The following is a 17,699-nucleotide window of genomic DNA, read 5'->3' as shown; positions in this document are numbered from 1 at the left end:
TGTCTCTAAAATGTCATTAGCACAAATACTGTGAGTCAAAAAGATTGCAGAGAGCAATGGAGGATAAAGATGAATAAAGCTATTGCACTTTGGCCAGTATCCAATGTTGAACAATCTCCAATCCAGAAGATATCTCCACTGACAACAATGGAGATGTGGGGCGTAAAATCAAGCCTTCCTTTAAAAATGCAAGTGAGACAGTCTCCAATCTTTAAACACATTGATTTTCATAGGGCTTTATTTGTATAAAGGATTTTTGATCTTCAGTTCATGTCTCCTTGCTACAAGCAAAATGACAATTGAAATTGACTGTGTCTTGCTAGGACACCAACGCTTGTTGGAAGGACAAACTGCCAAAGCTGTGGTCTGACTCGTAACACTGGTGCATGTAGGACAGCACAGCACAACCAGTGACAATGGCAGCACTTTATGAAGCAATCCAGTGCTTTTGAGCGATGAGAATGTTCATGCGGACTGCTTTTACAGAAGCATATGGCCAAAACACTTCCCATGTTAATTTAGTAGCTTCACATGGCTGTTTATTAGTGTTGTCTTCAGTTCTCTTCTGCAAAATGCAAAGAGTTTGACTTAAAAATAGACATTTCAGAAAAAAACAATGTACTAGAGCCTTCCCAAGAATCACCTCTATTTTTCTTTGAACTGCTTATTAGATAAATTGATGATACTTCAATACTGGCAACATTCCCTATTGGCAACATTCCCTATTGTGTTTACAATACTGATGTAATGGCATCCTTCACTTCAGTGTTATTTTTACTGACTATTCCTCTATTTACATGCCAAGGTTGTCTGAGACAGTGATCACTGAGCAAGGGGTGGTCAGAGGTCCTTCACAAGTCCTCGATTTTGAAGGGGTGTGGTCAGGTTCCTTTAAGGAGGCACTTGGTAGAGCACCAAAAAAATTTGTGCATCATTTTAAGCACTTGTGTGTTCTTGATCCAGGGGTTCCTGCAACTGTTTTGTCAAATTTCATAGCTTCTTTCATTGAAGCATGATGCCCATGTCTCTGAGTAGGTTTTCTTTGAACCTTGTTAAGTGCCATGCTGATAAGGTGCAGCAGAGGCCCCTTTTAGGAATTGTTGGGGGTTCCATGAAGCTCCAGGCCCTGCTGCTGGAGGCCCTGTCTCTATCACTGCCTGATGTAGGTGTATGTGCTCTGATCCTCTGGTGCACCGGTGGGGTGGATGGAAGTCCAGCCTGGCGTAGTAACTATTTACTCTTTCATTCTGGTGATCACTGAGGGAAATAAAGTTACAGGAACAGGTTTTTCTTTTGCAGGATGATTCTTCTACATTTTTTTTTGAAAAGCATGCAAAATAAAATGTAAATACAGTGAAGATTTGTGTGTTTATTCCATGTATTTAATTTTTCATTTACCCTAGCTAACCTTAGCCTCACATCATTCTTTCAATCTTTGACAACATTGGTGCTGGTCTGAACTGGTTGGGCATCCGTTCATACCTCTCCTCTTTAAACTGGTGTCTTCAAAAGCATGTATTTCCCTTTGATCCTGAGCTTTTGGTCTAGGGAAATACGCCTCAGCACAACATGCAGATTTACCCAGAGGCAATTCTCCCAATTAACACCCTCCTCAAGGCTAAATAACCTGTCAGAGTATTGCTTTGTGGTATCGTGTGGTTGTCTCTTGGCTTCCCACACATGGTCTCCTTTGCTTTGATACTGTACACTCAGACAAGACTATCACACACATAAGCAGGTCGATATGTGATATACGAGACTTATAAACAGTATACAACTGCAGAAAGGCAAAGCAAGAAAGGATTAGTCTCATTCCCGTTCAAATGGAGGGGAAAAAAAAAGAAAAAAAAAAAGAAAAAAAAAAGAATAGTACATTGTCAAGTGATAATGTTTGGGTTTACCTTCACTGCTCCTAAATCATGGCCTGACACAAGTTAATGTAGAGTTCCTTACCTTGGAAGTACATCAGAGGGGTAACTTAGCAATTGTTCTAATTTTCTTTCTCACAGTTATTGACATATATTAGATGTATTACATATATTTTAGGTCCCATTCTTGTCATTCCAGAGTCAACATCTGCAATGTTTGTTTTTGAGGAGCGTGAATGAAAAATCAACAACCTTTTAACTTTGGAATGAGGTCTTTTTGAAAAATAGTAGTGCTTGAGAGGATAGCCAGAAAGAAACCCCATAGTTTAAAATAATGGGTGTAATAAGCCAGTCAGTTGGAAAATTACTAATCAGGACTGAGCATTAAGACTTATCAGAAAGCTACAGCCTAATGCTTATCTGAGGAATTCATGTATCAAACCCCTCTTCATTCCTGCTTCATTGGAGAAAATGAACAAATCTTTGAGTGCCATGGAAATTAGTGGTTATCAAATATGGAGAAATTCTCCCCTTCGCAGTCTGAGCTGGATGTCCCCTTAAAGCCCCCCGTGTCTCAGACAGGTAATTATTAATAGCCCTGTCATGGGTCTTCCTCAGATATTGCACTTGACTGCTGTCAAACAGCCACCAAAATGGTGCTTATTAACATGTTAATTAAACAAATCTGATCTCTGTTTCCTCAGTGATGCTATAGGCCATTTCCAGACAGCTTGCAGATTGCCTGGAGTAGACTTGCAGGGAGAAAAGGAGGAAAAGGTAATAGAAAATTCAAAATCTGTCCAAAAGCTGTAAAAGCCCTTAGCTTGCCTCTGCTGCTATGAGGGAATTGCTAAGGGTTTGCACTGGTGTATTAAATATTGCTGGATTGGAAATTTATTTTTGCAAAGCTTCCTTGAGTAAGGTATGACCTCCTGAGATCCCTTCCAACCTGAATTATTCTGTGATTCAATGAACGTATGAGTTATTATCTGTAAACGGCTGTAATGCTTCAAAATCTTGATCTGACTGTTGTGGCCTATTAGGTGCTTTGATTGTCAGCATTTTCCTTAGAAGAATCTCTTCCATTCATTAATCTTTAAATTATTCACATTCCCTCAGAAGCTTCCCTTCCGGGACTTTAGTTAAGTCATAAGAAGGGTCAAAAGCAAGAGGATTCTGAATTCTGCTCTCATCTGCCTAGGGTTTATGTCTTTTTGGCTTATGCTTTTACAGAAATGAGCTGCGCTGACCCTGGATATCTGCCATTTAGTAAAATGGGAATAAAAAAATCAATTTCCCGTACAAGAGAAGCAAGAGAGTTAATTAAAATTTGCTCTGAGATTCTTCCACATAATATGTTATTTACTTTTTGCTTCTTATACTTTCCATAATATTATCATTCTGTCCTTAGGCTCAATTAGGCTTTTTACCTCTCTTAATTACTGCTTTGATCTGGCTTTTAGCAAGTCTTCCTGAAGATGGAGCCCAATGATGTTATTGGAAAGATTCCAGTTGATTGCAGTTGATTTCAAGCTTTGCATGAACCCCGAGATGACGAATAAAATGTAGTAATCTATCCATGGATTTGTTAAGCAAAATACTTTAAATGTTTATAATGCCTCTATATATGTGTTCTTTAGGTGATGACCTGAAAAAATCATGTCTGAGGTCCAGGGAACGGTCGAGTTTTCTGTGGAGCTACACAAATTCCATAATGTGGACCTCTTCCAGAGAGGGTGAGTTGACGTTTCCATTAATTTGCATCCGATTACAGAGGAGTAGTTTATAGAAAAGAGTTAAACTACAAAACAGGTTCTTTTCTGCCAAATGCAGTTATATTTTATGCAATCTCTGGGGCAGGGAAGGATGTCATTGGGCTTTCATTGCTGTCAAGGAAGATCAATGTACATCACTTTCACTATAAAGTCAGACTGACTGACTTGTTTTTGTAATACCATGTTGTAATGATCCAAATTATTTTAAGTATCTGTTTTGATATAAGCACGATAGCTGCTTTAAATGCTTTTGGACTGGTGTTGAGCCTCTGCTAAACGACAGCTGTGTTGAACCATCATGAAAACATGTTAATTTTAGGGTCATAAATCTAATGACAACATTCTTTTAACGAATTTTAGCTGAATCTTACCATTTCAGAAGGGAACATGAATACTCATGTTTGCCTGAAGCTCTGGTTCTGCTGGCCGTAATGTTTCTTTCACATCCCTGTAAGTTAGAAAAACATGTACAACTTACCGAAACTTTTGCCCCTATTCTTTTACACCTCTCTTCCCAATAGCTTTTATAGCAACCTAGTGGCCGTGAAGTGCAGCAGCCTAACCACATGTGAGTTGTTACTCTGTTTGCGTATTGGACCCTACAGTGTTTTCCAGTGAGGAAAAGACAAGGTACTGAAACACTTTTTGAGGAGATCAGAAGACCCAGATGGGTCAAAAGAATGTACTTAATGGACAGTAGTGGGTCTAGTGGAATATTATTTTCTTCCATCTATGAGGACTGATGTGTACAGTACACTAGATGTTCTCTTTCGAGCCTTAGCTTTGCACAGGGGTGGTTCATAGCTGATTTGTCCATCTTGAGAACCATTTCAAACAAGAAAACTATGGAATTGTTTCAGGTATTGGGACAGATTAAGTAGAGCCGTTCCTACCTGTGTACGGGCTTTTTGTTAATTGCTTTCACTGTGAGGAACTACGTGGAAAAGATGCTGTGAAGTTGAATGAAGGAAACATTTTGTTTTAACAGCTGACATCTGTCATTCTGTTCTTGTCTCCAAGTGCATATCCACCAATTTTATGTTAGAAAGCATTCTGACTATACCAAGTACTGTGTTAAATAGGAAAATAAAAAAAAAAATCCTCTGTGCTTGAGGTGTTTGGTTTATCTGAGTTATAAAAGAAATCTGCTGTGTATTCCTGTCCTTATGACCTTAGAAGACAGTCCTAGCTATAGATTTTTTTCTTGGCTTCTGACGATCAGGGTAATGTCTTTGATCTTCCTCACATTTGAAAATCCACACCCATCTGTGAGTTCAGTGATTTTTTTGCACTTAGACAGTAGGATGTTCAAAGGTTAGCTAGGAATATTCCCACTTCTCATGTTACTGTGTGATGCGCTGCCTGCTTTTTGTCATATCGGTCTGCTTTTGCATTCAATAATGTCTGTAAAATGCTTTCTTTGGCTTTGACAGTCAGATCAGATCTCTGGTGTGGGGGTAAACCTAGCACTAAGACAGATAATATATTCTGCTGTCACACTAATGAGTTCCTAATTACCCTTGTTTTTTTCCCCACTGGTGCTTACCTGGCTTTACTGATTAATATTCCAAACACATGGTACTATAGGTTATACTGCATTAATTTGTTTACAGTAATTTTTCTTTCTATATATACTGCATAGTATTAAGTCTGCTTTCCTTCCATAGTTTTAACCTTTGCATTTCCAACAAAATCCTTTATTGTGTCTCATGTTTGCTGATCGGTATCCTCTGCCTGACTTCATCTACTCAGCAGCCCCTATCACTATAGCATGAATATGTGAAGAAAAGGGGTAAATAACTTGCCCAATTTCATTTTAAGTTGGGCATATTTTTCATTTTTTACCCTGTTACCATTGTTGATATTCACTATAGACATCTGGGATACCTTGGGTTGACATATGGTCTCCCCAGAGGAGAGGGTGATTGAAGTAATAATGAAGGGAATTTTATATTTAAGTACTGTTTTCCTTCTTTCAGTGCCTTGTAAATTGAGTCAATATCCTTCTGTCCTGAGGAAGGCCAGAAAGATGATTTATGAAAAGTTGTCCATCAGGATAGCAGTGCAGCTGAAAAAAATCTTAATTTCTATGGGAACCTAACATGCTGCGTATTTTTAACAACAAAAGCAAGAACAACAATGAAGAATATTAATAAAAATTTATGTTGCTTACTTTTCCTCCTGATACTTTGGTACAAAAACAAAATAAAAAAACCCACCATAATAAAAAACCTTATTATGTATCTCCACAAATACATAGCAGTTCTGCTACTGTATGCCTAATTGACATAAGGTTGATATTCCTGGGTTGGAACGGTGAAATTGTGCAGAAGTAAGGACAGTATTTTCCAAAACACTTAGTCTTGGCTAACTGTCCTTCTAAAGACGGTACCTTTAGGGAGAGCGTGTCTGGGCCAACAGTGAGCCCTTTGGAGAAGAGCACTCCATGCAAATAAAGGAATAAGTAAATCAAAAAGGTATAGCAAGAGAATCCTGGGAGAATCAGCCCTTCTGGACCCGTTAGGTGACGGTTAATAATCAAACTTGATTAAAGACATGATCTGCTGGCACGGAGTCAAAGTGCTTTAAAATGTTAGGCCTTCAGTAATGGTCCTCTTCTATTTCTGATTGTGCTGGAAGCTATTTTGAATTCTGTATGCACACACAGCCAGTTGCCACCTCTCTCCTCAGGAGAAATGGAAACTCCTTAATCTATCTGAATTGCACCTTGTGATACTTGAATCATGTTTCTTAACCCGTGTGAACGGTTAATGCTGAAAAGAGATTCCGATATAAAAGTAATCAGTTTGGTTGTTTTGGTTTTTTTTTTTGTTTTTTTTTTTTTTTTTGTAAATATTGGTTGTGGTTATATGTTTCTGTCTTCTTTCTGTCTTATATAACAGGAACAGTCATCAGTAAATTATGTGTTGCAGGTAGTTTACTTTGGTCAATTAGTGTTAAATTTATCTTCTTTTGAAGCACGAACATAACAGTGTTAGTATTTATAGACATCAAAGGTTAAATGCTGTAGGTGCTACTATAGGGGAAGAAAGAACCTTTTAATTGGTCAAACCAAAGGAATTGCAATGCTGTTTGATGCTGGAGTTCTAAAGGTTGAGTAACAGGTAATGCAGTTTCTGGAAGAAAAAAAGTTTTAAGTTTTCCATCCTTAATTCTCTCCATCATGTGCTGCTTAATAACTGGTGACAGATATTTTCTCTAGTGAAATTACCTAACTGATTCTGATTTTCCTTAATAGAGTAGGAAATAAAATTATCCCTGACTGACAGAGATCAATTAATTGATTTGTCTGGCTCTGTCAGATGCAATCCTTATGCACCTTCTTTTCTTAAAGCTTTTCAAAATCTATTTGACAGACTGAAAAAAACAAGCCCACAACTACTGCGTTCAGAGGGTAAGTAACATTTGGAGCCTGTGAGGGAAAAGAGGGCACAAAGAAGGTGAGACAGTGACTTACTAATGCTGGGATTCCGGCAATGATGTATTATAAAGCAAGGATCAAGGTAAGCCACTAGTTGCCAATCACAGGACCGAATCAACTGCTTATCAGTTTTTTCACTCCTCAAATTCCGGGCTGCAATTTTTAAGTGTCTAACACTTAGACTGGTGGTTTATGTGTGTAAGGGGTAGTGACAATTAAAAATGAGTGGAAAAATAAAGTCCAGCTTCTTCTAAAATGAATGTAACATTGCCCTGGGGAAAAGATCAGTGGTCTCAGAGTTTCCAAGACCCTACAAGCATCAGACCAAGTACCAATAGCATTAAGAGCTGCTGAAAACATGATATTCTGCCTGAACAGAGAAAGCCTTTATGTTGGAAAACATCCCTCTTGCCTACCAGATGGACAACGGTGTTTCAGTGTACTTAGTCATGAAATCATCCTCTTCAGAGACAAAATGCAGCAGCTCCCTTCCTCAGCATACAGGTTCAGATTCAGGATGGATACCTGCAAAATACACATGGTATTCAGACGTTCAGACCTTATTTCTGGAGTCTTTGAGGTTCAGTGTCAGTACATGCAAAAAAAAAAAATAAAAAAAAATAAAAAATTGACAGTCTAGGAGACAAATCTTGTTACTTTGTTCATAACCATATGCCTTTCTTCAAACTTCTCACCTGTAATGAAATACAAATGACTTTTGGACTGTAAATCTATGTCATTTTGAAAATACTTACCTAGTTCATTTATGATGCATGTATTCTCTTTAATATAAATGAGGTTAAAAAAAATAAAAAAAGAAAAAGAAGAGGGCTAACAGGCATGATAAAGTGATGCATTTCTGGAATAATTAGTGCCGGCCCTTGGAATAGATGTATTGACAGAACTGACTTTTTTCTTGGCATGAAGACATTATTTCTGTGACTCTTGAACAGACCTTAACTTTAAGGCAGCAGCAGATACTTTCCAAAAAAAAAAAAAAAGGCAAAAAAAGCTCAGGAGTAAGAAGACAATGACTATCTACATGGTCTTGCAGTGATAGTTGAGAACCTGCTGCCATGAACTGGCAGGCTTGAGACTAGTATAGCACAAATCCGAACTCATGAAAGTAGCTGAGGTGCTTGTGTTCAGTAAGCTGAACATCAATGTCCCAAAGTCTAGCAAATGTCCAAATTCAGGAGAATCATGTATGATGATTATTTTCACGTTATTTTCATGACAATTTGTGAAGACAAATCTCTCATTTGATTAATTAGTGTAAGCAACTTTAATTTTCAGGCACGCTGTGACTCCAGAAGAGAGGTGAGATCTCCAGTGTCAGTAGCATTTTGGAAAAGATGATTGAAACTAAATAGAGTAAAGCCTAAGATAGGAGACTGCTCTCAAGTGAAGAGCAGCATCTCAACAAACTCCATTGACTCACGATCAAACTAGTCAGTGGAAAGTAGGATACTCTTGTATCTGGAAATTATTTTCCTCCTTCAGATAAGCAATACTCTGACTTACCTTACCCTAAATACATTAGGTAACTGTTCTGTGTCACTTCTCTACTTACAGAGAACTAAGCTAAAAGCCAGCTCGTCTAATAGGTTTGCTGACCAAGGCAATATCACCGATTTAGTACAATCTAGATTCATAAATAAGAGGCCTGGATAGATAGCACTCAGGACCCTGAGATAATGTTTCGTATGCTAGATGTGGCAGAGAACCTTAGAGTGTCATCTCTGAAACGCAGCCAGTGTACAATGTCTTGCCTGCTGGAGCTTCTTCTTCTGTGACCTACTGTGTCTTTTCTGCCATTTTTGTGTAATAATTACTGACTGTACGATTAACCAGATGACACAAAATCAAGTGACATCATTATGCAGAGAATATGCATACCCCTCTATTGTGTGTAAGCATGTCACACTACGATGGTTCAGTGAGCAGCAGGGAAAAAGGAGATGTGAGCCTAAACAAGACGCAAGGTAGCAGTTAAGACGACAGCTTCTTGTAGAGTGTGGCTCACTATCCTTTGATGAAAGAGATATATACATACACCCGTAACTCGTCTGTCTGGATTGCAGCTTGGGACTATCCCTTGGCTGCTTGTTGGTAATAACCATACCAGGTATGACTGATATTCCTACTATCTCTGCAAAGGAGATGATGGAGATGATGATGCCCTCTTGCTCTCATGGCCTAATGACAGTTTTTCTGAGCTGCAGAAATGTCATCATGAGGGAAATGCTACAAAACACTGCACATTATCTCCTCAGCCCCACAGGTTACTGTGAGCACCTTGGACACAGGCTCATATAGGAAGCTTCTTTTCTTTTTTTCCGTTTTTTTTTGTTGTTTTTTTTTTTTTTTAGGCAAAGTAGAACTTTGTGTCAGAAAAGGAAAATGCACCTGCAAGAAGGATCATCCCTTCTCTGGGACCTGACTGGAGCAGTGCAGTAAACCGCTAGGGACAAGGGATCATCTCCAAGGGTCAGGCGTCTTAGAACTGATCTGGCATTTCTGACAAAAGCGTGTTTCTGAATGCAAAAACTATTAGAGTTAAAATAGAAAACGCTCTACTGCTCAAGTTTCTACCCCAGGGGAAAGAATAAAAGGAAAATTATATGACAGATATTGGTCTTTGTGGAAGCACTGCTCAGGTATTAGTGATGAGCATCATATAAAATACCATACTGAATGGTATTAAAAAAAAAAAGCTTCAAAAGAAAAAAGAAACACAGCTGGTGTGTTTATGTACATGTTTGCAACCAAAAAAGGTATAAAATTTTACATGTTTAGACAAAGCATAGCACAATGGACACTTAGTAGTGATCTTGTCAGCAATGAGTTGTGATAGCTGAATAGAATAATACAAAACTCTACATCTCAGAAAAAGCAGGGGTTTTGCTATTCTTCCAGCCACAGTTTTCAAGACTGCTAAACAGTCAGGAAATCAATTAAAACCACGTGGCATTTTATGTTCATCAGGTTTCTATAGCCTTCTTCAAAACCACTGACATTAATGGGAGTGTCTCAATCAGCTTGTTGGATTGTCTTCTCTGATTTAGAGGTTGGCAAGCAACGCACCTCTGTAACTCATGCCTCCAAAGAAGGCATGAGTCTTTGTGATACCTAATATTAAGCAAGGACATTTCTAGTAAGATTTCTGTGCCAGAGTTTGTAGCTGAGTCTTTGGTAATGTCTATGCTTTCAGTACAGGTCCTACTCCTTTTTTTTAGAGCCATGTTTCTTGGAGTCAGGCAATTAGACAAGAAACTATTGTACCATTTAAAATTAACCTTTTAATGCTCCTGATTGCGATGAAAACCATGGAAGGTTGTATCCCAAAGCTTCAAAATTAATTGCGTATTTATTAGTTTTAAAAAAATATTTTTAAAATATTAACTGCAGGTTCCATTCACTTATTAAACATCCCTTTGTTGGCAATCAGTGCTGGAAGAGTGGAAAGGAAGCGTGTTCCTTGCAAGTCTTTTATATTTATTTTTTTAAAAAAGAAAGATAAAAAGAAGAAAACCCCAAGCTCAGCTAACTGTTGTACTTGGTTGACCGAAAAATAAACCTTTGTCCATTAACATCTGGACACTATCTCCTCTATGGAGAGCAAATATCACCCTAATCCAAGTGACATTTACATTGCTGCTCTGATGACTTTCTGAGTGAATTATGTTGGAAAGCAGCTTCAATTTCACCTAACATGATTTACATTCATACAGAGCTACACTTCAAATGTTGACTGCAGTTCCTAATTCATAGAGTCACAGATGGACCCGTGTCTAAAGCTGGTAATCACTCAGCTCTGTGTGTGTGTGCACGCATGCATGTATGTGTGTCAGAGAACGGAGTCTTAAGCCCTCAGGCTCGTGAAAGGATATATGTGTATGTGCTGCAACGTCTTATTACTTAAGAGCAAGTAAAGTGACATATTTTTAAAGCACTGAACTTAATTAGAACAAGCCAGAAACATGACACGAGCATAGACTGTGTCACTGCAATTATTTTAAGCAAGAGAGGGTGCCAGAAATTACTGAATGAGCAGCTCTGGTAATAAAATAACTATGAGATGCTTCAAAAAAACACTGTGTTCCTTGTGTGCAATTTTCAGGGAACGGGAAGGTTTTCTCCAGCTTTTCATGTGAGGGTGACTGTGGTGCTTTGCAGCTCTTTTGGCACTTTTCCTTTCTAAAGCACTTTGCAAAGAGCAACTAATTGAGCCAGATGAAGTTATCTGTGTTCAGAATGTGTTACCACTTTGTTACACACAGTGCATATCCCTAAAGGAAGCATGGCATAATCACCAGCAGCAAATCTTGTCTTTAAATATAGGACAAGCTGTTGAGAGAACAGCTAGACCTGGTCCCTTCCTACAGTTCCTGGTTGCAAGATTTAAAAAAAAAAATAAAAATATATATCCTATGAGAATAATCAAGCTCTGGAATTTGCTGCTTAGAGACGCTGGGGAATTTTCAAGATCTGGCTGGACATGGATGTGACCAATTTGGTCAAATTCAATAACTGGTCCTGCTTTGAGCACACATTGGGCTGGAGACCACCCAACTTCACTTCCAGCCTGAATGATTCCCTGACACTAGGGTGGGTGTGACCATCACCTTCCTCGGCACTGAAACAACCTTGTGCAGCTTTATTCTGCATCGTTCAGTTTCAGCCCGTGCAGTAGACACTATGTTTTAGTGATTTATGGTCAGCACCATGGTCTTCAGTAATTCATCTCGCTGTTTAGCTTACAGCACAAAATAGGTTTATTTGATTAACATTAAAAAGTGATTTTAGCTGAGAAATGCAGTTTCCAAATAAAATTAACTTCTGTTTCTCATCTATATGCGATGCTTCACATCTTAAGTCTTAATGTTATTGTGTCCAGTTCCTCAACAAATGTGTCACATCCTGAAGGAAGACCAATTTTTATGCTGCATTTAATGCCGACTTATTCTATGAATTTATGGGGTTTATGTCATCAATTGTCCATGATATCGTTAAGCACAAATACTCAGAAGGTAAAACAGTTAGACCTGAGTGCATCAGTGAAGATCACAACTGTCTTTAGAAGACCCAAGAATGAAATGCAAGCACTTATTGTATAAAGTCTATTGATTCAAGTAGAAATTCATCTCAAAGACATGGGTTTAGCATATTAAATGAAAACCTTTGCTTTACTCAAGTTAAAACTTAATTAACTTTCTTAGGGGTGATCAAAGGCACTCTGTGATGCTCCAGAGGATAATCCTTTAAATTTAAGATCTCTGCTTGCAGAAATATTTTTATTTTATGAATTGGATTCATAAAAATGTGCAAAGCACACCAAGAGCTTTGAAGAAAATCTTATGAGGGTCAATTTTTAATGTTATAGATGATAGAATGAGCTGTCTTCCAGCTTAATGACTGATGAGCATTAAAAGCTGGCTAAATCCCAAAAGTTTCATTTTAGTTTCTTCTTCTCTCTTTAGTTATATTTTTTTTACCCAAGATTTTAATCTAACATCACCTTGCATTTTATTTCCTAAGAGAGTGGATCCCATCTGTTTGCATGACATTCCTCTTGGCTAGCACCATCTGTATGATATATTTTAATGTTTGTCTTCCAGGAGCAAGTAGAATGCCTTCTGTCTGTATCCTTCCATCTTGACTTCTGAATTTTTGTGGTGTGTACAAAGGTTTTCACCTGGATAGCCAGAGTATCTATACCAAACTGTGCTCTGCATAAGTATTACCACCTTTTATCTTTGGATCAGAAATCACTTTGCAACCTTTACGTATCCTTCAAAATGTCTTCCTTAAATGCTAGTTATTTGTATTCTACATATGGGAAAAAGCTGAGACAACTGTAAGAAGGATCAGAAAGAAAGCTAGGCAGTGAATGTACTGATTCACTAGACTATACTTTGGTTTTTTTTACCCTGATATCTATGACTAAATGGAGGCCATTTGCTGAATGTTGTGCAATGTATACTTTAAAATAATTTGTTTTAATTACTAGTTATTATTCTAGTGTTCAGGACCAAGAAAAATCAGCTGCTATCCATGTATGAAAGGTGACTGAAGGTGAGCACACTTTTTCTTGACATGAGTCAGACAGTTCTTGTTGTGCTACATGGGCACCAAATGGGAGGAGAACAAGTGGTGAATCTGTCCCATAAGGGTTGAGAAGTGATAAGACGACATTTGGAGTTCTCATAAGCTCTCAAATTAATATAACATTTCTGGGTTCTCCAATATGTCTTTGTTTTAAATAATCATGTTGTCCAGATATTGCACATATCAGGCCCTCTGATATTGCACATGCCTGGTTTCAACTCGGTATTAATGATTGCTGGGACCTGTATGTGAAAAATTTCACGTTGCCATGCAAACTAGGGTTGAAAGAGAAAACCACACCAGTAATTTCCTTACTGTTGTGTCCCTCACTTAGTGCCCCACGCCCATCATTTTCAGAGGAAGCACTGCCTAGTGGCTAGGAGATGTAGTTCAGCTTTATTTCTCTGCCTTATGAAGGGAAATCTATTCCCCTTCCGTTAGAGGAAGCCATCTCTTGGCAATACTGTCCACACACTTCTGCACAGTTTTGTAAGGTGCATTTCAATATAACTGTTCCAAATCCAAATGATCTATGACTGTTATTATTTGCTGGAGTGAGTAATGAGTTCAAGAAATTTCTTGAGACAGGCTTGAACAGCCTTTTACCTCATCAGCTATTATCTACAAACATGGGAGTAGTAATAATATCTCAAAAGATTGTTCTTAACAGGGTACAACCACAAACACTCAGATGCTGTGATAGTAGAAAACATCACTGAAAATGGGGAAAAATTGTTCCAAAGCGTCTCTGAATTTTATTTTCCAGATATTTTTATATTCATCTTAAAACACTCAAAAATCTAATTTTCAAAATGGAAAATTGTACACCATCTCCTTACCAGATCCTTTTAACATGGCTTATGGTGGGAACTCAGAATCATTTTTCTTTTTTGACACTTCATCCTTTAGAGTTGCCTTGGGATCATAACTGTTTGTGTAACTAGATAGTTTAATTCTATGGATGCCATCAAACAATATGGTGTGTACACTGCAGACAAGGTGCACTTCAGATGCAATGAAAAAAATAATTGGTCTTTGTCCTTGCATTAGTGGAGTTCAGTATATTGTGTGCCTGGATAGGAAGATCTTTTTTAGCACTTTAATTACTTAATGTGCTTGCTGCAGCACAAGTACATTAACAAATGCAGATCAATTTCTCCCATCAATCCATGTTCACTTTGTTCCTTCAGAACATTCATTCATTTGTGGGGATAACATCTGCCAAGAAAAGGTATTACAAATAAAATGCAGCTGAAAAATGAACTGTTCTTTAGTAATCTCTTGTTCCCATTTGGCTATGCATGAGAAATCTTTATAATGATATCCTGCAACAAATGAGAAATCAGTTTATAATGTGACTGTTTGGAGCAATGTCTGCAACCAGCCAACATCAAAAGTGCTGAGGAAGCTGTGGGGTTTTTAATTTATTTTGTGATTAATATTTTTTTTTCTGACCAGTTTAACATATTCTCTTTGGTTTAGATACTGCCAGGACACACACTTAACTTGCCCCTGTTCTCAGGTCCTAATGCTTCCCTCCTTGAAAGCAATGTTATTCTTGACCTGTTGCACTGCTTCTCGACTCTGCAGAACTTAGTTGATGGTCAAGCCTATCTGCTACCTTCAGAGAGACACTGTGCTTTTTGGATGGCCCGATCCAAAGATTAGCCCAATGTCAGATGGCATCCTATATTTTACAAGACTCCCTGCTAGCCAAATTTACAAGGTACTAAATACACTCAATTTGGGCACTTAAGGTTGTGGCAAAGATTAATGAAAGTAGGAAACCAGTTAAAGGGAGCTAGTGAGGCTTTAATTGTCTGAGGTAAATGGCAAATTTAGTTTATTGGAGAGAGAAAGAATAAACAGATTAGGATTACTTCATCAATGACTATCCATACTCTTGTGATGTTCTTGATGTGAAGAGAATATTTTTAAGATTAGGCACCACCTGAAATTCTTATCAGCCTTGTCTGTGATAGAAGCCTCCCTTTGGAGCATCTCATATGGTTGATAAAAGATTTCACGTATCTGTCATTAGTATCTTAAATAATGGCATGAAGATCCAGATTCACAGAGAGGCTTGAGTCTGGTGGTGTTTAGTGTTATCAGACCAAATGCTTAGGTGCTTTGCTTCCCAGCAATTCACAAGTCCAGTTTATCTGATACACAGTGAATGGACGGAGCAAGTTAGGCGAGTTCTTGTATTCCGGAATAGGATAAACGTGAATAGGATAAAATAGGATAAATAGCGAATTCACTTAATGTCAATGGAGTCCTCATTTTTTATTCTTGCTTCTGCTAATGCCTAATATACAATGCTGATTTGAGATCCAATGATATTTTTATTCGAGGAAAACAGGAACAGCCTCAGCAGGAATGAAAACAATACCATATGGATAAGCACAGAAAAGATAAAATATGCAGATGATCTCAGACATGGGAGGGAACTGGACCTAGATATAGAATCATAGAATCATAGAATCATAGAATCTTCATGGTTGGAAAGGACCTTTGAGATCATCGAGTCCAACCATACACACACAAAAAAAACCCCTACAGTCTCTGCCACTAGAGCATGCCCTGAAGTGCCAAATCTAGACGTTTCTTAAACACCTCTAGGGATGGTGACTCAACCACCTCCCTGGGCAGGCTGTTCCAGTGCCTGACCACTCTTTCAGTAAAGTAATTCTTCCTAATAACTAATCTAAACCTCCCCTGCTGCAACTTCAGACCATTTCCTCTGGTCCTGTCATTATTCACCTGGGAGAAGAGGCCAACACCCACCTCTCTCCAGTCTCCTTTCAGGTAGTTGTAGAGGGCAATGAGGTCTCCCCTCAGCCTCCTCTTCTCCAAGCTAAACATGCCCAGCTCCCTCAGCCTCTCCTCATATGCCCTGGTCTCCAGACCCCTCCCCAGCCTGGTAGCTCTCCTCTGGACACGCTCCAGCACTTCAATGTCCCTCTTGTACAGCGGGGCCCAGAACTGAACACAGCATTCGAGGTGAGGCCTCACCAGTGCCGAGCACAGAGGCACGATCACTTCCCTGCTCCTGCTGGCCACGCTATTCCTGATACAAGCCAGAATGCTGTTGGCCTTCTTGGCCACCTGGGCACACTGCTGGCTCATGTTAAGCTGGCCGTCCACCAGCACCCCCAGGTCCTTTTCTGCTGGGCAGCTTTCCAGCCACTCTTCCCCAAGCCTGTAGCATTGCTTGGGGCTGTTGTGACCGAAATGCGGGACCCAGCACTTGGCCTTATTAAAAGGTTTGACTTAGGTTACAGAAAAACTGCAGAAAAGTGCAGGAGCGCTTTCTCCTCTGAAAGGAGTCTGCACAGATCTTGTCTGAGCAAACGTGATACTGAACTTCACCAAAGTGTTCAACACTGTTTCCCACAGCCTCCACCACGACAAACTGTCAAGATACAGTCTGGAAAGGTTGTCTGCGAAATGGGTAGGAAATGGGCCAACAGGCTGCATTCGGAGATGGAGATCAATGGTTTTAGCTCAGGCTGGCAGCCTGTCGCAAGTGGGGTCCACCAGGGATTCATACTGGGCCCCACACTGTTCAGCATCACCATAAATGACTTGGATTATCAGACTGACAGCACCCTCACCAAGTTTGCTAATGACACCAAGCTGGGTGGTGAGGTGGACAAGTCAGAAGGGAAAGCCATCTTAAAGGGCAACTTCAGAGAGGACCAAGGCTTTCTCTTCACGAGGAGCCACACGGAGACGACAAAGGGCAGTGGGTACAATTTATACCAGAAGAGGTTTCATCTCCCTGTAAAAGAAAGGAAGTTTTTACAGTGAGAAGAATCATTCACTGGAACAACATTCACAGGGACATAGTAGAGTTGCCATTGCTGTAGGTTTTCAAGGTATGATTGGACATGCTGCTAGATAATTCCATCTCATCTCCCTTTCCCATGAAAGGCTGAACTGGATGATCTTTTGAGGTCCCTTTCATCCCAGAATCATCTATGATTCCATGACTCTATGAAGAATACTTGATTTGTGGATCTTGATGGAAGATAAGTGTGGGTTTCACTTCTAGCAGTTTTGGAAATAAGTCCTCCTCATACCAAGAACATATTTGCAACTAACTTGGAGACTTTACTAATGTAAGGCTAAGTGGTTACAAACTCTTGGCATTTCCAGGATTTGGTGGTGGCTCAGGTGGACACATCATTTGTATCTACTGCTGTGTTGTTCAGTACTGCTCTGGTTCTATTTTGTTTTCTGTGAAAAATTTCTCCCGGGAGAAAATTTCTGAAACACAGGTTTTTGTGAATTCTTTCATGATTAGTATCAATATTTATAGGTTAGCTCAAAGATGAGTCCAGAGGTTTAGCAGAGGGGACAGATCCATGACGCAACTCTGAATGAAAACCCTTTACCTCTCTGTACAGATTTTCCGTAAAGGGAAGAGGACTCATATTAACAAAAACATTGTGAAGAGAGGTTCTGATGCAGTTGTTTGTATATCTGCAGAAAATGGGG

The 17,699-nt window shown here is 39.0% G+C and overlaps 1 protein-coding gene across 2 annotated transcripts in view; it reads left to right on the top strand.

The window, feature by feature from the left end:
• FAM135B (family with sequence similarity 135 member B) overlaps window positions 1–17,699 on the top strand; it is a 222,141-nt gene that overhangs the window by 62,554 nt on the left and 141,888 nt on the right. For both annotated transcript variants that reach the window (XR_012585806.1, XM_074577897.1), the window contains exon 2: window positions 3,509–3,604. Coding sequence is in view for 1 of the 2 variants with exons in the window: in XM_074577897.1 (XP_074433998.1) it covers window positions 3,528–3,604 (77 nt within the window). In the remaining variant the exon portion in view is untranslated. The remainder of the gene's footprint in view (window positions 1–3,508; window positions 3,605–17,699) is intronic.

This window comes from Larus michahellis, chromosome 2 (assembly GCF_964199755.1).
Source record: "Larus michahellis chromosome 2, bLarMic1.1, whole genome shotgun sequence".
NCBI lineage: Eukaryota > Metazoa > Chordata > Aves > Charadriiformes > Laridae > Larus > Larus michahellis.
The sequence above is the reverse complement of the archived record's forward strand: the minus strand, read 5'-3'. Positions and strand labels throughout refer to the sequence as shown.